The sequence below is a fragment of the Populus alba genome, chromosome 18, assembly GCF_005239225.2.
Source record: "Populus alba chromosome 18, ASM523922v2, whole genome shotgun sequence".
In the NCBI taxonomy this organism is placed as follows: domain Eukaryota; kingdom Viridiplantae; phylum Streptophyta; class Magnoliopsida; order Malpighiales; family Salicaceae; genus Populus; species Populus alba.
The window spans coordinates 9,037,354-9,060,113 of record NC_133301.1 but is presented as its reverse complement, the minus strand read 5'-3'; the positions used below and the strand labels follow the sequence as shown (position 1 = coordinate 9,060,113).

At 31.6% G+C, this 22,760-nt stretch overlaps 2 protein-coding genes across 2 annotated transcripts; both read left to right on the top strand.

Annotated features, from left to right (window-relative positions):
• Positions 1–6,737: 6,737 nt before the first annotated feature.
• Positions 6,738–11,184, top strand: LOC118054128 (syntaxin-32). The gene is made up of 5 exons (XM_035065574.2): positions 6,738–7,368; positions 9,413–9,663; positions 9,772–9,947; positions 10,192–10,386; positions 10,795–11,184. The coding sequence occupies exons 1-5, from the start codon at positions 7,125–7,127 to the stop codon at positions 10,952–10,954; spliced, it is 1,026 nt and encodes a 341-aa protein (XP_034921465.1). The 5' UTR covers positions 6,738–7,124; the 3' UTR covers positions 10,955–11,184.
• Positions 11,185–19,306: 8,122 nt separating this feature from the next.
• LOC118054195 (uncharacterized) lies at positions 19,307–22,760 on the top strand. The gene is made up of 4 exons (XM_035065681.2): positions 19,307–20,521; positions 21,108–21,326; positions 21,564–21,655; positions 21,871–22,760. The coding sequence occupies exons 1-4, from the start codon at positions 19,409–19,411 to the stop codon at positions 22,541–22,543; spliced, it is 2,097 nt and encodes a 698-aa protein (XP_034921572.1). The 5' UTR covers positions 19,307–19,408; the 3' UTR covers positions 22,544–22,760.

Genomic DNA, 22,760 nt, shown 5'->3' with positions numbered 1-22,760 from the left:
ATGAGCTATTAATGACAAATTATCCGATTTGAAATCTTCTTTATGTGTGGTTTCCAGTTGAATAATAAGAGTTTATACTATACTTGTTTGAAATACCATTAGTGGATCCTCTAACCTTGATATTTGTTTTTATCATTGTTTAATCCTCACATTAATCAAACATCTCAAAGTTCTCATCAACTTCTTCTTCTTCTTCTTCTTCTTTATTATTACTACTACTACTACTACTACTACTACTACTACTAATACTATTATTCCTATTATTATTGTTATTGTTTTTGTTGTTATTGTTATTGTTGTTTATAATTTATATAATTAACTTCCATGTGGTTCGACCTCGGTCTTGCTGGGTTATTTATTACTTCGACACTCTTACACTTAGGAGAAGACATTAATCTTTTGGTCGTGTCAATAGCCTATCCCTTGATGCACTTAACGACTAAAAGCAACCTATTAGAAAATTTACAAAAGTCTGAGTTATTACAGTTAACAAAAAGAAATTGTCTTGAATTGGAAGCCTAAGGGTTATCAAAAGCTTGAACTTAGGCAAAACTGGACAAAGATCCTCTCATTAGTATAATAATGACATTAAGTTCGTAAAACCCATGAATTACGACCGTTGTCACCCTATAAAGAACAAGTCCATATTTAATATGCATTTTTCTTATTGATAACATCATCACTTTCACATCTTATATTTACTTTGTATAATTGCATGATTTTCATTTAGTAGGTTGACATATAGGTCCCTTATTAAGTTACACGTATAACACTCGCTTGAGAAAAAGATAAATGAAAAAAAGAAGAAAAAGTTCAGTTGGAAGCCCAACACTAAAAAAAGTTTAAAAGTCTTAAAGAAAAAGCCATAAGGCTTATTAGTCTACTTGAACAGGCTTTGGGATATAAATCTAGAGAATCAACATCTATATAGCCAATAGTCATAGCTCAGTTTGTATTTATGCTCATAACTCCTTTCAATCTATAGAATCTAGGGGCGAATAAAGTGTTACCTGAATATGAACATGCTGCATGTTTCCTATCTACTCAACTAGTATATCCCGTGAGGATACCCTCTATCATTGACTTAACAGTGAAGGAATCTTAAAAGGACAAAGCAATGAAAGAAAATGGCCTAGAAAAATTGGCTATTCTAGAGAAAAGGATGAAAGTGATTGAGAGAACTGGTTGGTATGATCTTGTAAAAGCTGCTAAGATATGTTTGGTGTCCAATGTTGTTATTCCAAAAACATTTAGAGTGTTGAAATTTGTTAAATAGACTAAAACTCAATGGCATATAACTCTTCTCAAAATATACAACAACAAAATAGTTGAGGTGGTTCATGATGAAAAACTATTAATTCATTTCTTTTAAGACAACTTAAGTGATATTGCTCTCATTTGGTATATGCAATTGGACAATATCAAGGTGAAAAGGTAGAAGGATTTGGTTAATGTTTTTATTAAGCAATATAAGTTCAATATGAACATGAACCATGAACCCTGATAGATCAAGCTTGTAAACTATGGAAATGGACAACAAAGAGTCCATAAGAAAATACACTCAAAGGTGGCATGAGATAGTTGCACAAATGAATCGTTCTTTGTAGGAAAAAAAAGATAATTGGTTTATTTTTCAACACCTTTAAGGTCTTCTACTTTGAGTACTTGATTAGAAGTTCTTCATAGCTTTTCATTGACATGGCTATTATAGCCGAGAAGATTGAACAAACTATACTAAAGAGAAATGTTTTACAAGAAAAAGGAAGGAAATTGAGGTTTATAATATCGAAGGTGGATACAAAACCAAAACAAAAACACTTACCCTTCATATAGTTAACTTCTCTGTACTAGCCCCTAGAAATCAACCATCCTAAAAATAAAGCTACAGTGTCATTGGGACAAGAATGGTCTACATATAACCCTAACTGACTATTAAAAAGAGTTCATAGAAGCAAAATAATTTAGAGATTCTAGAAAGTCCAATCAATGGTTGTTAAGTGCTTTGACTTGTTCTGTGTTTTCTTTAGTTGCTGTGCTTTACCTTGCTAGCAATCATGACCCAATATGTTGGCATAAGGTTTTTGTTGTTAAGTCTCTGTTCTAAAGTTTCAATGAAATAATGAGTTGTTCCTTCAATTGTATTTTTTTCTTTGATTTACAACCAAACATTATTCATTTTTAAAAATCCTGAAAGAGAATTCCCATAATAAGCTGCCTTTGCAGCCTTGCATAATCTCATAGACTCGACTTTTGAAAAATCAAACTTGCTTTTGATTTAAGAAATAATTCAATGATTATTTGAAACAATATTTTAACATTCTATTTATAGGATGACAAATTAATCAAGCAACTTCCTCGTTAATATATTAGTTGAAAAAATAAGTAGTCACTCTCACACCATATTTCTTAAGCCATATTTTAGATGTATGCAAAATGGTATGTAGTGGATTCATTGGATCCTTACAAAGTCCAATCCATTATACTGGATGAGATTAAAGTTTATTAGTTTTAACTGTTTGTGTTTGAAATGAGAAAATATCATCTTTATTATCCCTATCACATTATAAAATCAATACATTCCTTGTGGTCCCCTTTTGAGCCTAAATAAATCTTCTTTCATAAGAAAATTCTAACTAGGATCACATCCTTACAGTAAGGGTAAATGACATTTTAATGTTCAATAATTGATAAAAAGCTATGAGAACTCCATAAACAAAATAGCCCAAGAAACTCAAATGTTAAAGGGCATGCCCAAATCAAAAGCAAAAGTGATAGTTAAAACAAAATGAAGATGCACTGCCAAAACAATAATAATAATAATATAATAATAATAATAATATAATAAAAGAACAAATCAAAGAAAAACTACAAAAGAAAATGATTGAAAGACACAATGAGTTAAGTTAGTGATAGTAATCCTGAGTTTTTGAAACCTTGACACACTTTTTGAGCTTTATAAATCCCTTTCTTTCATAGCCAATAGCTATAGCCTCCATTATATGCCTTTAAAAGTCATTTCTAATCAAGCAAACAACCTGAACTAATAAATGGTGCTTTTAAAATGCAAAAGACTTTTTAATAAAAGTCGTAACATCGTGAACAAGTTACTCACTATTATTTCTGCTAGTAAAATGAACACTTTAAAAGAATAAATCTCAAAAAAAACCTTGAGCTTTTAATTGAACCTCTTGCTTTGAAACCTACAAAAACAGAAAGTCACCTCATAATGTACCTTCACTAATTTCAATCTTATCAACATAAGAACAAATCATCCATTTTCTAAAAACTTCCCAGGGAGTTGCAAGATTTTAAAAGCAAATTGTTTTAAACTCATATCGAAACAATTTTTGTTGTTAAAATGCAAGATCAAGATTTCAAAATTCGTTATAGATAAATATTTCTTCATTGAAACCAAGCCAAAAAGAAATAAGGGTTTCTTAAAGTCATTATTTGTCTTATTCATTAACAAAACACACTTAGGGGTAATGGTTAAAACAAGAGGGTAATGTTGTATTTAGAAATGATTTTATCCCTTCAAGGTAATAGTGAAAAAAGAATGCTTCGGCAGTGAGATAAGGGGGCATTGTTGTTTATAAAAGGAAGTTTGAATCTTTCAAGACAACAAGTGACATTGAATGTTTTTAGTAATGAGACAAGGAAGTAATGAATAATCCTCTTAAATTAATTAACAATATAGAGAATTCCCAACAAGAAATGGATCGCGATGGGCACCATAAAGGTTGAGTTGTGTAAAATTACAAATATTTTGGAAAAATATTTATATGGGCAAACTCAAGTGGGTTACAAGTCAAACGATCAAGATGACTCAAATCAAATATAGCAAGATCTCACTAACCAAGCAACAAAGAGATTGAGAAGAAATAAGGAGCTATATTTTAAATTATGTAAAAATACATGCAAATCATCTAACTCAAAAGCATTGAATAATGTGTTTTGCAAAAAATTACAAGAAAAATCTCTGATGGGATCCATCAAAAGACAAGCCCCCTCAAAATGGCGAAATTTGAAAATACTTCTCAAAATAATTCACTTCATAGAAATCTTTATGTTTTTCACCTAGGCATGTCGCCCATAAGAATTAGATCGACCTAAAAAATCTTTGTATTTTTCCATCAGTGAATAAGTCACCCATTACAATGAGACTAATATTGAAAAACTTTCATCTTTTTCATGAATGAATAGGTCCTTTGAAAAAATGAGATCAATACTGAGAAATCTTTATATTTTTCACCTTGATAGGTCACCTATAAGAATTAGACCAACTTGAAAAATCTTTGTATTTTTCATATACGAATAGGTTCACTTGGAATAATTAGATTATTTTTTTTATACTTTTTTTTTTATTTTCCACACCAATAGGCAGGTTGCCTAGAACAATTAGATTACTTTTAAAAAAAATCTCTGAATTTTTCAATAATAACTAGGTCACCTAGAATAATTAGATCACTTTCAAAAAATCTCTGTATTTTTTTACCAACAAACAGGTCGCCTTAAATAATTAGATCACTTTTGAAAAAATCTCAGAATTTTTCACACAATGAGCAAGTTCCCTAGAATAAGTAGATCACTTTTTGAAAAATCTTTGTGTTTTTCACACAACATGCAAGTCACCTCGAACAATTAGACCACTTTAAAAAAAAAAAAAAAAACTTTACATTTTTCACTAACAAGGTGACTTTCCTCTTAAGTAGCAGATTTTAAAATTTTAGTGTTTCTCGAAGAAGGTCGCCTCTCAAATAACTAGTTTTGAAGTTTTGCAAGGACTAATTTTGAAATTTTTAGGGGGGTTAAATTTGAAATTAAAAATTCAAGGACTAATTTTGATTAAAATAATGATTTGTCAACTTGTGAAAAAATTAAGGACTATAATGTATTTTTACCCTTTTCTCTCGATCTTCGATTTGAGAAAGATGATCACGGTATCTTAGTTATTTATTTTTAAAATTGACTTTAAACTCTAATCAAGTTTAAATTTCAAAAAATATGATGAGTTTGTTTTGGACTTCGAATTTTATATACTCTATGACTGTTGTATTATAAATATAGATATCAATGCAAAGAAAAAGTGGGGGAGAGAGTCAAAATCTCTACATTGAGGGAGATTAAAAAATTCTACTTCAAGAAAAAATCCAGAACTCCCATATAGAACCCAAAAATTTTCCATAGAGGATTTGGCCAAAATCACTTCCTCATCTCCCTCATTTTCTTTCTTTCATCACTATCTCTTTAAAAACAAAAGAAGAAGAAAATCATCAATCACCCACCATACCAATTCATTGATTTCAACACTTGAACGCCAGCACACTCATGGTAGATCCAACTCTTCCCTTTAATTGCTAGCCAACCTCACAACAACTGTCTCCACCTCCCTTTCCAAAACTAAAGCTTTCATTAACAGTAAACCCATCTCGCTCTCTCTCTCTCTCTCTCTCTCCCCATCGCAAACCCATAATCCCAGGAAAATCATTCACAGCCTCTAAACACCATCATTTATAGTTGGCCCATTATTATGCGAAACCCATAACCGAAATTTCACAACAACACCTTTATTCACTTAATTGTTTCAATTGAACCATCCTTCACAATAATTTGTCTACACCAACACCGTGAGTATGACAAACACGCGTTATTATTATAACATCTAGTTTTATTTTGGCATTCTCATCCTATTTAGGAACATTATTAAAGGTTGATTTAAAAAAACTATTACAAACCTTCATATATATATAAACCCTAATAATACTAAATAAGAAAAAAAATTCTTTAAATAAGAATAAAACTTGAAAAACATAATAATACAAAGTAGAAAAATAAAAATAGGAAAACATAAAATTAACAAAGAAAAATATATTTTTCTAAAAAACAACTCTTGCATCAATCTCCTCAAATTGGAAGGAACTCGTCCTCGAGTTCAAACCTCAATCAAAAACTTTTCTTCACTATGAACATCCTTTTATGTGTGGGCTTTCCCATTATTGATTCCTAACATAATATTTTTTGCAGGTTATTCCATTATAAATCTCTAACACAACACCTTTATGCAAGGAATCTCATCATGAATCCCACCAGCAGGATTTCTAATAATAAGAACTGATGCATACGAAAACATGTTAGTTCCTAAACATTTTTTTTCTCTAAGAGGAACCTCATCATCTTCTCCTACACAAGAATGTTTTTTCCTGCAACTTTTTCTAATCATGGTTATTCAACAACATACATTAACTTATACATACGAAATCATTAGATTTTAATTCCAATTAACACAATCAAGAAGAAAAGAAAAACAAAATTTGTTACGAGTAACAACCTTAAAAAATCAAGAGCACTACTCTAACTATTTGAAGACGCATAAAATATTTAATTCTTGTACATTCATGTCTCACTTATCAAAAAAAACTATTACAATCAATAATATAAAAAATAAAATATTCTAATAATAATAATAATAAATAGAATAGAAAAAAATATTCAATTCAAATAAAAATAAAACTAGAAAACATATCATTACATAATAAGAAAATAAAATAGAAAAAAAATTAAAAAAAAACATCTAATTTCTAAAAAAAAAACTCTTATACAAATAAAATAGAAAATAATATAATAACATAGAATAAGAAAATAAAAATAAAAACATAAAATTAACTAAGAAAAATCTAATTTTATTTTTATTCGAAGAAAAATCATTCCTTAGCTATTAAGAATTTAGCGAATTCTGAACGATGTCGTCAAATGTCGTTGAAATTCAATTATTTTTTGTAGTCGGATTTGAAAATTGGGCGTCTTAATTTTGGACCCAAATTTTACAGCAAAACAATTCATCAGGTAGATCTAGATTTTAGATCTCCTCTCCTCTCCTCTCCCAATTGAGCAAACAATCTCTCTCTCTTCTTTCCTTTTCCTCAATTCTATCCTAAACCCTGTTTACAATTCTGTCCTACTTTGTCTTCTCTTACCGTTCCACTGGCAATCCAATCCTCAGTTTAGGGTTTGGAGATCGGGCATGCCCCTTTATATAAATAGGATTTAATTGATATTATTATTATTATTACTATTATTTTGTAAAAAAAAAAAAAAAAAACAACGAAAGAAAATAGAGGACGAAGATGATGATGCCGCCGGTAAAAACATCGTATAGGGATCGGACACAAGAGTTTTTGAGTGTAGCAGAGAGGTTAAAGAAATCGTTCTCATCGACGAACAATGTGGCATCTTCCAGCAGTGGTAGCAGCACCAAGGCCGATGCCACGCGATCTGCTGTGGCGATTCAATCCGAATTTAATAAAAGAGCATCCAAGATTGGGCTTGGGATCCACCAGACATCGCAAAAGCTGGCGAAGCTCGCAAAACGTGAGTTACTTGATTGTATTTCGTACTTGATTATGTGAGTTTCAAGATTGATAATTGATAATTGAAGTGAGTAATATAGTGTTATGGAAATGGCAACGATTCAGTAAAGATGCATTCTTAAAACACAACATTGCTAAAATGCGTAGGACGTGTTGGAATTAGTTGACTTTTACAATTAGTTTATTATGGATAAAAAAGGGTTGGAGATGGAGATTTGTTCTTGATGCAAATGATGAGTTTTGGCCTTTCACTTGTTTGCTTGCGCTCCCTTGGTGTTTGTCCATAAATAATTTTTAAGGATAAGTTCTTGTCAATGTAATTATTATAACATAATTTTATTTTATTTTCTTAATCATAGGATGGTGTTCCTTCTCGTTTCTTTTTGGAACTTTTTTGATGGGGCATTTGAGGGGTTTTACTTGGCATACGTTCAGAAAAATTGGAAACTGTTTCTAACATGGTGTCTGTTTTTATCTATTTTTTTCTTAATTTCTATCTTTCAATGACACCATCTATGTAATTTTTTCAATTCTTAGTCCTTTACATGCACAAAATCTTTTTTGGGACAAGAAAAGAAATGTCAAATGTGATTTAGAATTATTATTAGCATGTTGTAACAAATAATTTCATTTATGATTCATGGTCAAAGAGTAAGATAATTGTATTATAATTTGGAAAATGTAATCAATAAATTCAATGTTCTGCTTTGAAAATGTTCCAAATGAATCTTCCACAAAAAATTATAGAAGTGGTACAGGGATTTTGTGGCAAGTCAGACCGAACCAGAGGGCCTTAGCTGATCATTTGCTCTATCCACCTTGGTCAAGTGCTAGGTTCAAATTACTTATATGGCATATTTTAAAGGTTTTCAATCTATGGGGGTGTGAAGTAAATGAGGATGAATATAATGGGAAGGACAAATATGCTATACTGATACTGAGTGAGAACTCTCATATTCTTCATATTTTGCGTGCATGAGCTTTGGGTTATTTAATTTAGGCTAATTAGGTAACTATTGTCATCTTTATCCCCATCGTTTATCAGTCTGTCTCTTCTTTAATTTTTGTTTCAATGAAGTTTCTGGAGGTGACTTTGTATCAATGATTACCCGTGCTTGGAAACTGAACTGTTTGGAGTATTTGTGGATATAATGGAATTTGAAAATCTCCAAGAATTACTCTCTGGAAGCATGTATTGTGAGAAGACACATTTTTTTGTCATCCTTATGGTGTTTTGCTTTGGGGGCTTTTTCAGAAGTCTGTAGTGGATTGCCAATGATATTGAATTCCTCTGTTGCAGTGACTTTGTATTTTTTTTTTTCTTATTTCCTCCTTAATCCTTATTTTGATGAATTTTTGTCACATCAAAAACTGATCCTGGAATAACCTGTAGACTATCGGTCTGTATTTTTGTCAAAAACTGATCCTGGAAATAACTAGGTAGGGTTGCAACTATAGTTTCAACACTTATTGGTGGTCTGATGTTCCTCTGTTTCTCATATAACATTGTAAATGCCATAAATAAGTGAAGTTAAGTTCTTTGATTTTGAATTAATATATCATTATTCTGACTGGGAGAACCATGGGCTCTCAGCTTTGCTTGGAGAGCTGTATACCTCCTGGAAGTGTAGGGTGTTGCATGTACAAAATTTTCATAAGGGTTCAAAACTACTGATCGAATATGATACTTAGATCTCATTACCTTGAAGGTTAGCTGCAAGAAATTTTAGAAACCAAAGCCATTGAAATGGAAGTGTGTTGATTTAACTGTACATTGTCTGTTCATGTTTCCTTTCATTGGTTGATATCTTTTTACACCAGGAATGCTACAAATGCATCCCTTGCTTGTGCCACTTTTTTTGAAATTTATGATTATAGCCTTTGGTCATTCCGTCGTTTGGATCTGAAAAAATGTTTTCCTATACATTCTTTTTTCTTTTTGTAGATTAATGTTGAAAACGCATTTTGAGGCTGGAATTGACTTGTAATAATCTAGAGAATTCAAAAAATGTTTGGCATTGATATTTATTGTATGTTTTGATCAGTGGCAAAAAGAACATCGGTGTTTGATGACCCAACTCTGGAGATCCAAGAGTTGACAACAGTAATAAAACAAGATATTACTGTGCTTAATTCAGCTGTAGTAGACCTCCAACTCCTTTGCAGCTCCCAGAATGAAAGTGGAAACATCTCAAGTGATACTACAACTCATTCAACCACAGTTGTGGATAACCTAAAGAATCGCTTGATGACTGCTACAAAGGAGTTTAAAGAAGTCCTCACAATGCGGACAGAGGTAATTTGAAATTTGTTATTTAACACAAGAGGCAGCTCAATATTCTGTAATTGGACTATTGCTATTGTGATTTATTGTTTATGTTTTGAATTCTCTGTTTATGTACAGAATCTAAAGGTTCATGAGAATCGAAGGCAGTTGTTTTCTTCCACTGCTTCAAAAGACTCCTCAAATCCCTTTGTTCGCCAGCGTCCACTTGCTTCCAGGACAGCTGCTAATGCATCACAGGCTCCTCCCCCTCCATGGGCCAATGGTTCTGTATCCTCATCCCAGTTATTTACCAGGTACAAGTTACAGAATTTGTTGCTATTAAGAGGTGTCCTATTAGGAAGTTGTGGTAGGAACAACCTTGTGTTTTTTAACCTCCTTTCCTTTTTCCTTATGCGCTAATTCATAAAATTTCCTTCCAATTTTGATGTGAAATTTTTTTGGGCATGGGATGATTGTGATTCTGATGCATGAGATTTTGGGGTCAAGAGACAAGAGTGTCTATTTTCCCACTGAAATCATCCGCCTTTTCCTTTGCAGCAAGCAGACAGATGTAGAGTCCCAGCCACTTTTGCAGCAGCAGGAGCAGCAGCAGCAAATGGTTCCACTACAAGACAGTTACATGCAGAGCAGAGCTGAAGCACTTCGTAATGTGGAGTCAACAATCCATGAGCTGAGCAACATCTTTACTCAACTAGCTACTATGGTTTCACAGCAAGGAGAGCTTGCAATAAGGTTTGTTATATGTTATGGTTTCCATCGCTAGAAATGAAGCTTTGATTACGCAAATGCGTTTCAATATTTGCATACATATATGCATGAGGATTATCTGGACAGTTGTAGTACTCTTCAGCTCCTCCTATTGGGAACAGTTTGTGTGTCACTAAGTCCTAGACATGGCTGTCCTTTTCTTAAAGATGATTGGCATGTTGGCTGCTACTATCTGCCATTGCATGGTATGATTGGGATTAGCAGCTTGAAAAGATCAACATTCACCAGTACAAAATAAAAGAACAAATCTACAAAATCATAAAAAAGACCTTACTAAAAGCAAAAAAAGACCAAAGAAAAAGAAATTGTATAAATTTCTCTCCTTTTATTTAGCAATGGTTTACAACTCACTTTATGGCACTGCTGGCACAGGATTGACGAGAACATGGATGAGACACTGTCAAATGTAGAAGGTGCGCAGGGCCAGCTAGTCAGGTATCTTAACAGTATTTCATCCAACCGATGGCTGATGATGAAAATATTCCTTGTACTTATTGTATTCCTCATGTTTTTTGTGTTTTTTGTGGCGTAAGAGTATACAAGAAAAATGCACTTGAAACGTATATTTCCCTTTCATTTTCCTGCTCGCGGTGCGTTATCTGTATTCTTGCCCTTGAAATTACGAATGCAAAGCATGTATGTATATTTGTACTATGAAATCAGGTCAAGGGGGCCTACCCATTTTTTGACTTTTGACTTCAAACCTTGTTAATTTATTCCAAAAATCCTTCTGGTTAATGATAATTATTGTAAGAGTCATAATAGGGTGTTGTGCACCATGATTCCGATAGAGTTTCGTTACTTGGAGATGATGAAGGCTTGCAAGCTTGAGAGGGTTTTGGCAAAGCTTCAGTGCTTGAAGAAAGCTTCTTTATTATTATTATTATTATTATTATAGAAGATCATGAAAAGTCATAAAAATTAAATTGCAACTCAATTTTTCTTGAAGTGAAAACTAAGAAAAATCTTACACTGGTTTTAAGGTTTTAACTTTTAAGGTATAGTAAGCGTACCATTTTATTTCTACATGATGATTTGAAGACTAAGTTGGAAATGCGGCTAACTCGTCTTTTTAAAAAAAAATTAAATTTTTGCCAATTGTTTTAATGTGCTAATTTAAAAAATAATTTTAAAAAATAAAAAATATATATATTATTTTAATATATTTTTAAATAAAAAATATTTTAAATTTTAATCATATTTATATTTTCTAAACAGGCTCTAAAAAGAAGTATAAATCTCCCTTCAAAATTAGTACTGAGCCATTGGTGTCTAATAATAAATTTGAATTTTACGTCAAAATCAACTTATCAAATAAAATAATAAAAAGCTCACTTACATCCAAAAACTAAATTCTTAATACATAGGCTTTTTTTCTATACATAGCCACCTAGCACATCAATAGAAACTTGGGTCCATTTTCAGACTCTTGATGGGATTTGTAGGATGAAAATGCTAGCGTCATAAAAAAAATTAAAACAAAAATTGTAAAAGAGATAAATCAAATCCAACTTAAATAACAATAATATAGAAAGAAAGAAAAACCTACAATATTGGCCTAGGTCCTAAATATGAGATAACAACATCAAACAACAACACAATAACAGCGATAACATAGAAAACCCTACAAAATAATTAATTTAAGATACTAGATGTGAAAAGTCTCATAAATTAGAATATAAGTAGTTAGTTAGCCTTGCTTTTTATTTAATGGCTTATTAATTTGAGAAGCATAAATTGTCGGTTAGCCTCCACGTGATCCTTGACTTTTTATTTGATGGTTTATTTTTATATGAAATATAAAATCATATTATAATAATATCTCAATCACCCTTTTTATATATACACGCACAAGAAATGAAAAGCACTGGGCATTTTCATTCTACCTCTCCATACAAAATACTATTTACTAGAATGATGGGTTTTTTTTTTTAATTTCAATTTAATCCTTTAACATTAGTTTTAGTATGGGTTGAACTTTTTTAAAAAAATTTATTTTTTATGAGGTTATCTTGATTTTATGATCTATATCACGAGTTTGACAATTTGACTCGAGTTTTTTTTTCTAATTTTTTTTTATTTTCATCCTTAAATATTGAGTTTATTGAGAATTAAGTTTCATGATTTGTTTTGAATTGCTTTTTATGAGGTTATTTTCGTCTCATGACTCGGGTCACGAGTTTGACGAGTTAACCTGGGTTGACTGTAGTCCTTTTTTTAATCGAATATTTTTTTCAATTTTATTTTTCAACATTGAATTAATTAGGAATTAGGCTTCATAATATGTTTTAATTTGCTTTCATTGAATTATCTCGATCTCATGACCCAAATCGCGGGGTTTGGTAGATTAACTCGTGTTGACTCGAGTAATTTTTGTTTTTTTTTTTAATATATATTTTTTAATTTCATCCTTAAAATATTGGGTTTATTGAAAACCATATTTGATCATTTGTTTTGATTTTCTTTCCATGGATTATCATGGTCTTATGATCTTGGAAATGGATTGATAGGTTAACTCAAGTTGACCTAAATCGATCCAATATGTTGTTATCTCAATATTTAATATAAAAAAAATATTATCTTGAATATTTGTTTTAAGTCAAACTAAGTTTTTATTGGTCATCTGGGTTTTTTTAAACCCACCAAGTTGATCAGGTTACATTGGATTAATTCTCATAAGGTTTTTAAAAAATCTATTAGAAAAAAACATTAGCAACACCTAGTTATTTTTTTTATATTAAAAAATTGATTTGATCCATAACATAGCGCGACCTAATAATTAAAAAAAAAAAACCTAAATATCATGTCCCATTTTTCAAGCACACAAATGCTTTTTAACATATAAAAATAAATTAAGATCCCTAAAACCAATTTTATTCAATTATGTAAAATCATGTTAATTTAATATAGAAAAATCACCAAAACTTCACACATCCATGTCGAATAACAACAATCTTTAAGTTGAAATTTGAATTGAAAGTTTAAGAATAAAATATTTAATTACCTCAATTAGAAAATCAGGGACTCAAACATTAGAAAAACATGGACTAAATTGAACAAGATTGAAGAAATTAAAAGCTAAAGGAATACATGTTAGTAATGGAGTAAGCAACACTTTTGATGATTTTGGAATGGGTTGGTCTGGTGGCATTAGAATCATCAAAGATGGACAATGATTATGGGCTGATAAGTCTTTAAGAAGATGACGTGTAAGTGAATTGAGGTGACAACAATGAGGAAGAGAGAGAGAATTGTTCTTTAAAGGTTTGAGTTGGTTCGTCCGCATATGTTTTAACCATAGTTATTAAACTCGGGCCGGCCTGGCAAGTTGACTCAGGACTCGATCAACTCGGTGGCTGGACTGGTTTTGAGTAAGGTAAAAGAGCGGGATGAACAAAAACCCGACAAAACCCGGTTGACCTATGATCGACAAAACCCAGTTGAGACTCGTTTTTTTTTCAAATGTGTTTTTTATCCTATCGAGATTTTCTTGGTCTTATTTTACCCTCGAGGGGATAAGCTCTTCTCTTATATGCTCTTCCTGCTGTTCTCTTTTCTACTGTTGGAGGCAGGACTACTTTTTTCCTTTTCTTTCGAGAGGGCCCATCTTTTTTTATATTTTTTTAGTTGGTTATTAACCATTTTCAAAGTTCACTATATAAATACTAGAATAATATTTTATTTTTTCAATGTAAGATTTGAAGCCCTTTAGTATATACTAGTTACATGAACAAATTATTTCAATGTGGCGTGATGCCACATGTCAATTATTTTTTACATTTTAAAAAAAGTTAAGATCTAAAAGTGTTAGGTCTTTCTACAAAATTATATCCAAGAGTTTTAGGTTTAGTTGCAACGCCTGATCCAAGAGTAATATTTATAATACTAATAATAACATTAAACTTGCATGACCCAAATTTAAGTGGGTGTGGCTGCAATACCAGACCCAATAGCACTGGACGTTGGTCTGACTGCAAGGTCGTGTCATAAAAGTGTGATAATTAAATAGATTAATTAAAAAAAACAAAGAAAAAAAACAAACATGAAGAAAAAAACTAATGAAAAAAACGAAAAAAAAAATATGAATTAACTGGGTTAACCCTTCAAACCAGGTTAACCCGTCAAATCTTAGATTCGCGTCGTAAAAGTTTGATAACTAAATAGAAAAAAGTTAAATTAATGGGTTAACCCAGAATTAACCAGGCTAACTCGTCAAACCAGGTTAACCCGGAATCCGTGTCATGAAAGTTTGATAACGAAATAGAAAAAAAAATTTAACATCAACAATTTAAATTAAACGACAAAATTAGTTAAAAAGAAAAAAAAATACAAAAGGCATCAGCCTTTTTCACTGCGGACTGCACAGTACAGTTCATAATCAAAGGCATAAAAAAAAAAACTAAAGGCATCAGCCAAGAACTATATAGAAAAAAATTTAATATTAATAAACTAAATTAAAATTTAAAAAGAAAAAAAAAACTCTAAGAAGTAAAAAAAAAAAAAAATTTAACATTAACAAACTAAACTAAACAAAAAAAAAATTAAAAAGAAAAAAAAGCAAAAAAAAAAAATTCAGGTTAACTCGTCAAATCAGGTTAACCCGTTAAACCCGGGATCCATGTCATGAATATCTGGTAACTAAATAAAAAAAAAAAGTAAAAATTAACAAACTGAACTAAACGAAAAAATTAATTAAAAAAAATAATAATAATCTTGGTTAACTCGTCAAAACATGTTAACCCGTTAAACTTAGGATCTGTTTCATAAAAGTTTGATAACTAAATAAAAAAAAAATTAACATTAACAAACTACATTAAACAAAAAAAAATTATGAAAACAAAAAAACAAAAAAAAATTGACGGGTCAACCTAGAATTAACTGGGTTCACCCGTGAAACTTGGGATATATGTCATGAAAGTCTAATAACTAAATAGAAAGAAATTTAATATTAACAAACTAAACTAAACAAAAAAAATTAATTAAAAATAAAAAAGCAAAAAAAATAATTATGGGCTAACTTGTTAAACTAGGTTAACCAGTTAAATCCAGAAAACGTGTCATTAAAATCTGATAACTAAATAAAAAAATTTAACATTAATAAACTAAATTAAACAAAAAACTTTTGTTAAAAGAAAAAAAAACAAACAAAGAAACAAAAAAAAATCTAAAAGGCAAAAAAAAAAAATCTAAAAAAAAAATACTTAAAGCATCAGTGTTTTATTGTGGACTATGTCATGAAAGTCTAGTAACTAAATAGAAAGAAATTTAATATTAACAAACTAAACTAAACAAAAAAATTAATTAAAAAGAAAAGAAAGCAAAAAAAAAAATTATGGATTAACTTGTCAAACCAGGTTAACCCGTTAAACCCAAAAACATATCATGAAAGTCTGATAACTAAATAAAAAAATTAACATTAATCAACTAAATTAAACAAAAAATTTTTGTTAAAATTAAAAAAAAAAAACAAAAAAAGAAACAAAAAAAAAATCCCAAAAGGCATAAAAAAAAATAAGACAACTTAAAAAAAACGTAAAAGCAACAGTGAAAAGGAATCAGTGTTTTGCTATGGACTGCACTATGCAGTTCACAGTAAAACACTGATCCTTTTCAGTATATGTTATAATACTCTATGTTCACAAGAAAAAAAAGTTATGTTTTTTAATGTGGGATAAAAAAAATTTTTGGTTTAAGTACTTCAACTTAAAAGGATAACATACTAACATAGTATTTTTTTCAATGTGGGATAAAAAACCTTTTAGAAATAATCTTTTAAACTTTATTATTTATAACATGTATAGTCTATATTCACATAGGGATCATTACTTAATTTTTTTCATATAAAATATTAAAAATTTAAATATTTTTTAAAATTTTTTATGGATTGACTCAGGTCAACCCATATAACCCCAAACTCAGCTTCTTAGTCGGGTCAACCCTTAGGATGGATCTAATAAGTATGGTTTTAATTGTGTAAGAGGATCTTTAATAGCAAAAGCCATTTAAAAAGCTAAATTGTTAATATGACTTTTTGAATATTGTACATATGGTTTTTTTTATGTGCACTTCAATGAAAAAAAAATATTTTAATAACTTATTTGTATTTAATATATTTAATACTAATACTTTTAGCTTTTTGAGAAAAGTTTAAGTGATGAAATAATGTTTTGGCTATTTTGATAGATATGGAGGAATGATTTTTTATATATAAAAAGTCATTTTAACTCTCTTATTGAAGCTGCAAAATCAAGGGAAAAAAAAAGCTAGAAATTTTTTTTTTTTCTCCTAGTGAAAGTGCCCTAAGAAGGTAGTGTGTGTAAAGCCTTAAATTAGTCATTCTACAGTTTTTTTTAGTTTTATTTTTAATTGAAAAAAGCCTGAAGCGTAGATAAGCCTATCCTCTCTCTCTCTCTCTCTCTCTCTATGATATTGTTGAAATCGATTGAGTAAAAACCTTGATTTGTAAGGATTTGAAGGGTTATTAAGTAATTTGGCATCACCACGTGGCTTTTTCTAATTGGTTTATTTTTTTAATTATTTTTTTGTTAATTGTGGATGTTCGAGTCAGCTTATGCATGCTTCGACTAATTCCTCTAAAGTCCTTGAAATTAACGATCATGTAAGCCTTTCAATTTTCCTGAGGTTTGTTCCACTCGAACTGGTGATTTCTAAGTAACAAACTTAAAACCTAAGAAGTTAAACTATATCTTTAAGGGTTATTAGTTTATTTTTATATTATGGGATTTGGTGTTAATGACTTGAGATTTTGTTTTCTTGCACCAATGTGGCTTATGAGCCATTAACTATTCACCATTAACTATACGAAGGCAAACTAAAAGATAGGCATTTTATTGTAGCCATTTCATTGCTCACCGAGGAAAGAAGATAATTATACTAGGTATCGAAATGTCTTTGTCCCTATAAGTTTTTATTTTTATATCTTCGGTCTCTATATAGTTTTTGGTTTTAACATTTCAATGCTAAAAAATTATTTACTCACATTTTACTTCATAAAAGTTGAGAGATGAGAAAATAGCCGGAAAAAAAAAAGGAGTTATTGTGGATTGCATTATTCCTCTACAATGCTATTTTCATTATTCATTAGGTATGGAAATGTTTTGATCCCTGTAAGTTTTTATTCTTACATCTTTGGTCCCTATAGTTTTTTGTGCTAACATTTCAATGCTAAAATTGTATTTACTCACATTTTACTTCATAAAAGTTTAGAGGAGAAAGTGGCCTAAAAAAAAGGAGAGAGAAGGCTTTTATTTGGCTACATTTCAAATAGAAAAAATGCTAACATTGGTGTCATTGAGCTTATCTTGAAAAGAAAAATTCAATAGAGATGATTTGGACATTTAATTATTTTAAAAGATAGATCAAGTCTCACAAAATTTATTATTTGATTTGATTTTGAATTTTTAAATTAATTAAAGGGTGTATTGGAGTTATAAATAAGGTTATTAAGATAATTAAGATATTATTTTTGGTGTTTTATGTGAAAATATATTAAAATTTAAGTTTTTAAAGTTCTAATAACTTGAATATTTATTTTTTGATGGTCGGAATTAGTTGTAGTGGGTGACATGTCGTCTGCCTAGATAGATGATATTGATTTTTTTTATAAATTAGGTGGTGGACTTGGCTTTCTAGGCCTAGAAATACCTGATTTTTTTAAAGACTAGCCACGTAAGCTTGTCTTTGTGAATCCATGCACAATTGGGCTTGGATTCTTTTTGGCCCTTTATGTTTTAATTTAATTATTTATATTTAGAATAATTTTTTTTTAAAATAAAAATTATTAAAATGATATTTAAGAAATCATCTTATTATTTCATATTTTTTAAATCAAGATTAGAGATTTTTATAGTAATATTAGTAATTTCTTTATGAATGATTTTAAAAGAACCTAATATGCAAGATTTGTTTTAAATTACTCATAAATATCTAATAATAATAAAATATATATTTGATTTTTTTATTATAAATTTTTATATAGTTTCTTAAATTAATTATCTTTTCAACACAATCATCTATAAATTATAAATACGATTGTTTTTGGATTGAAGCTTGCTTTTTTTTTTTTTATCATAATTAGTTTTTGTTTGAAAAGCCATGCTTTTAGCAAAAAGAAACATGTTTTTTTTTTTTTTTTATCAAAACAAAAAAGAAATACACGAAATAAGGATGGATTATTTAATTAAAAAATAATTTTTTCCTCCCTAATTTAATTCATCCGATTCTATGAAATATTTATTTTAATTCTCTTTAAGTCTTTATAAAAAAAAACATGATATTGATGAAAAGATATGTTTTTTGTCAAAAACAAAAAATAAATACATGAATAAGGAAAACGAATCTTGACTAAAGAAATATTATTTTTTCCAGAATTAAATTGTTAGAATTCTTTTAAATATTTACTTTAATCTCAACAAAATTAAATAAAAATAGATTTTAAAAATAGCACAGTGGAATCACATGGGCATAATGGGATAGCTTTATTTTATTTACAGAGGCTACTAGTTTACCTTACCAATAAATATTTGTGTAAATCACTTATTATAATAATTAATATCATTTTACAGAATAATTCAATTAATATTTATCAGAATTAAAAATAAACACATCAAATATCTTCATGAAAAAAAATTAATATGACATGACAAAAAAACAGAACTTAACTATATTAATCAATATTATATTCTTTGTTTATATATACATAAAACTCGGTACCAAGAAGAATCGTTGCGATAACTACAAGGGCAACCACATAAGGTAACGGCAGCTTTAACGCCTGACTTGACTGTCTCGTTAGTCTATCCGTCCACTAGAATTCAAAAACTAAAATACTAGAATATTAGAGCGGCGGGCATTTGAATTTGAATTTACATAACGGCCAAAAATCACTTCGTAGCTTGGCCTCCTCCTCCTCCTCCTCCTTAATTAATTCTTTTACTCTTACCTTACAGCTTCACCCTCTCCCAAAATGGCTTCTCTAGCTCCAGGAATCCTCTTAAAACTCCTCCAATCAATGAACTCCGCTGCCCGCGTCACCGGCGACCACCGATCCCCTCTTCTCCAAGTAATCGGCATCGTCCCTGCTCTCGCCGGCTCCGATCTCTGGCCTAACCAAGGCTTTTACGTCCAACTTTCCGACTCTCTCAACTCCACCTACGTCTCCCTCTCCGAACGCGATACCGACCTTATCCTCACGAATCGCCTTCAGCTAGGCCAATTTGTTTATATAGATCGCTTCGATTTCGATTCTCCTGTCCCTAGGGTTTCTGGAATCCGCCCTATCGCTGGCCGCCACTCCTTTGTCGGTACTCCAGAACCTCTCATTGCCCGAATCTCAGCTTCCAAGAAAGAGTTTGTGATTCAACCTGTCGCCGACTCCGAATACTCTGTGGATCCAATTGCCGTCTACTTATCCAACAACAAAAAATTCGACGAATTTCCAAGAAATGATCATAATAAGAAAGGCGAAGTGACGGCTAAAGTTACCAGACAAGCGCTTGCACCTCGAGATAATGTGATGGTGGATGAAACTGCTACTGCTAAGAGATTTTCATCTCCGGCTACTGCTAAGAGATTTTCATCTCCAGCTACTGCTAAGAGATCTGTTTCGGTTGGGAAGAAAAATGCCGCTTTGGTGGAGAGGGATCCTTCTCCTGCGGCCAAAGGGAAGAGATCAGCATCTCCAGTGCCGTCCAAATGTATGGTTCCGAGCTTGCTGGCTGCCAAGGAAGAAAACAGGAAAGTTGCAAGGGAGCCAGCAATTATTGTTCCATCCAGGTACAGGCAGCCATCTCCGAGTGGGAGGAAGCAGCCTTCTCCCAATGCTCGAAGGGCTTCGATTTCTCCAGGGAAGAGGCTTTCTGGAGTGAAGCTTTCACCTGCTGTCTCGGATTCTGCTGGAAAGAAGAAGATTGCAAATATTGTCGCTGGGATTTCAAAAGTTTCAGAGGCGCTTGTTGGGTCTGCAAAGAGTAGTAGGAAGAATTGGGATGAGATACCAGCTGCGGTGGGTTCAGGGGAGATGAAAGAGAAGAGTGAAGCCAAGAAGAAACCGGATCTGCAAGCGATTTTGCGGACTCAGGTAATCCTATCCTACTTTTTCAACGCTTCGTAAGAAGCCTATGTTGAAGAGTCTTTTTTTCAGTGATGCCTATTACCCACTTCAGTTGTAATGCTCTGTGAGTTTGATTACATGCCTTTGCAATCTTGCTAGTATTACGGAGCTTTTACTTCCAAAATTGATTGTTTAGTTCATTCAGAGAGGCAATGCTGAGGCTTTTCTCAGTCCAGAATCTGACTTCACAAGATGATATTTTCTTGAAATTGCAAATTGCATTCCTGAAAAGGTGGCTTTGGTAGCAGAATATCCTCCAATACAACTATTTCATTTAATTTTAGGATTCAAACGTGGGGAAGCATTATTTTGATGCTCTATGAATGGTAGCTGCTCAGGCCTAGTTCAGTGGCTATTCTCCCAGTTCAATCAATAATATACTTCTGAATTCGTATTTGCTATATGGAATATATTCTCCAAAATACTCTTGGTCCGTCAACTCCCTTTAACTACTTACACGCACTGTGTCTTCTGTTCTGTGTTTTCGATGTGAAGATAGATTGATTTATTTCATTTTAGGTTTAGGTCTGACCTTGTGTTGGTTGTTTCCCAGGCTGCCCTGTCTAGACGTCTAAGTGACGCAAACAGCCGACAATCAAATCAAGATGAGACTTCGAGTTATGAGAAAACAAAACCCAGTTCACCGGAAGGGTGTCTAGATAATAAGAATCCAACCTGTGCAGCTCTTGGATTCGTTGTACATGAGAAGAAATGGACTGATGGTAGTGTTCCATTAGACGCGGTCTCTTCAGAACTTGCAAAGTTTGGAAAGGTAAGAATAGCATTTATGATGGATCATTTGTTTCATCCATTAATGAAGCAGAAATTTCGTTTGCCTTGGCAATAGCAACAATGTGCTTACCAGATTACTGGCAATAAGGCAACCTTGTGACAGTGATTGGTGATGGAAGCAAAAGCGATTAAATACTGACCACATCATCTCTGAATTAGCCACTTATATTACATGAACAAAAAAAAAAAAGTTTTTTCACATGATGACTAAATGCAGGAGGCTATGCAAAGGAGGGCTCTTGCTTCAACTGCTGCAGCTGAAGCGTTGGAGGAAGCAATTGCTACGGAGTCTGTTGTTAGGAGTCTCAGGTAATGCCACTAGTGAGCATTTCTTTCTTGCACGTGCTCGCGCACGCACAGCTACAAACACAAACTTGTATAGATACATGAAAACTCATTTTTTGTTCCCGGTTCCCGAGAACATTATAAGGTCACCTTAATGTTGCGTGTCACCATTAAGTTTTCATTCTATTTTTAACACATGCTGCATCTAATCATAACTCAACCCTATCTGTCAATCGCAGCATATTTTCAGAACTTGCTTCTTCATCCAAGGCTGGGAACCCTTTACCCACAATTGATCAATTTATCTCAATTTATGATGATGCTGTAAGATATAGTTCAATTGCTGAATCAGTCGCTGCTAGTCACTGCTCTGATCATGATACTACAGCAACTGAGAAATCAAAATCTGCTTCTTTATGGGTAGAAGCTGCCTTAGCCACTGATCTTGAGATTGTTTCTCTTCTGAGCAATCAGAAGAATGAACCTCCAACAGCTCTCCGAAGAAGTTTGTCCAAGAGACCACCTCAGAAGGCTAGCTCGTTACCAACATTTGATCCTATTGTTGGGGTTTGGACAAGGGGCCATGGAATGAAGGAAACGGTAGAACTCTCTATGAAGTTGCAGGTTGAGATGCAAATGTGGTTTGTAAAGTTCATCGAGGAGTCCCTGGATGCTGGTTTTCGGGTGTTAGGGGAGTGTGCTAATAATGGAAGTAAATCATTGCCCCTTAACTCTAGCTCAATTGCAGCTGTCCTCTCCCAGTTGAAGAGAGTCAATGAGTGGCTGGACCGCGTTGCATTGAAAGGCGATGAGCTTCTGACAGGAAAGATTGAGAAGCTGAAGAAAAAAATTTATGGATTTGTCATTCAGCATGTTGGAACTACATTTGATAACTCCTCCACCCCTGTCTAGCATCTCTTCTTTGTTTAAGTTCCGCTTAAATATAAACCCCATGCTACTACCTTCTCGGTACCTTCTCTTTCCTTTACCCACCTGATCGGTACTTAACCATAATATTATCTTCTTATAACAATTTGCATTGTATCATTTTCATGGATATTGACTTGGAAAAGTATTATTGCAATTTATTTTTTAATTTAACGTCTTTAAATTTACTTATATTTTTAAA

Coding starts and splice junctions, on each gene's coding strand:
- LOC118054195 (XM_035065681.2), top strand. CDS start 19,409: ATGGCTTCTCTAGCTCCAGGAATCCTCTTAAAACTCCTCCAATCAATG. Junction 20,522..21,107: donor AAGCGATTTTGCGGACTCAG/GTAATCCTATCC, acceptor GTTGTTTCCCAG/GCTGCCCTGTCTAGACGTCT. Junction 21,656..21,870: donor TCTGTTGTTAGGAGTCTCAG/GTAATGCCACTA, acceptor TGTCAATCGCAG/CATATTTTCAGAACTTGCTT.
- LOC118054128 (XM_035065574.2), top strand. CDS start 7,125: ATGATGATGCCGCCGGTAAAAACATCGTATAGGGATCGGACACAAGAG. Junction 9,664..9,771: donor TCCTCACAATGCGGACAGAG/GTAATTTGAAAT, acceptor GTTTATGTACAG/AATCTAAAGGTTCATGAGAA. Junction 10,387..10,794: donor CAAGGAGAGCTTGCAATAAG/GTTTGTTATATG, acceptor CTGCTGGCACAG/GATTGACGAGAACATGGATG.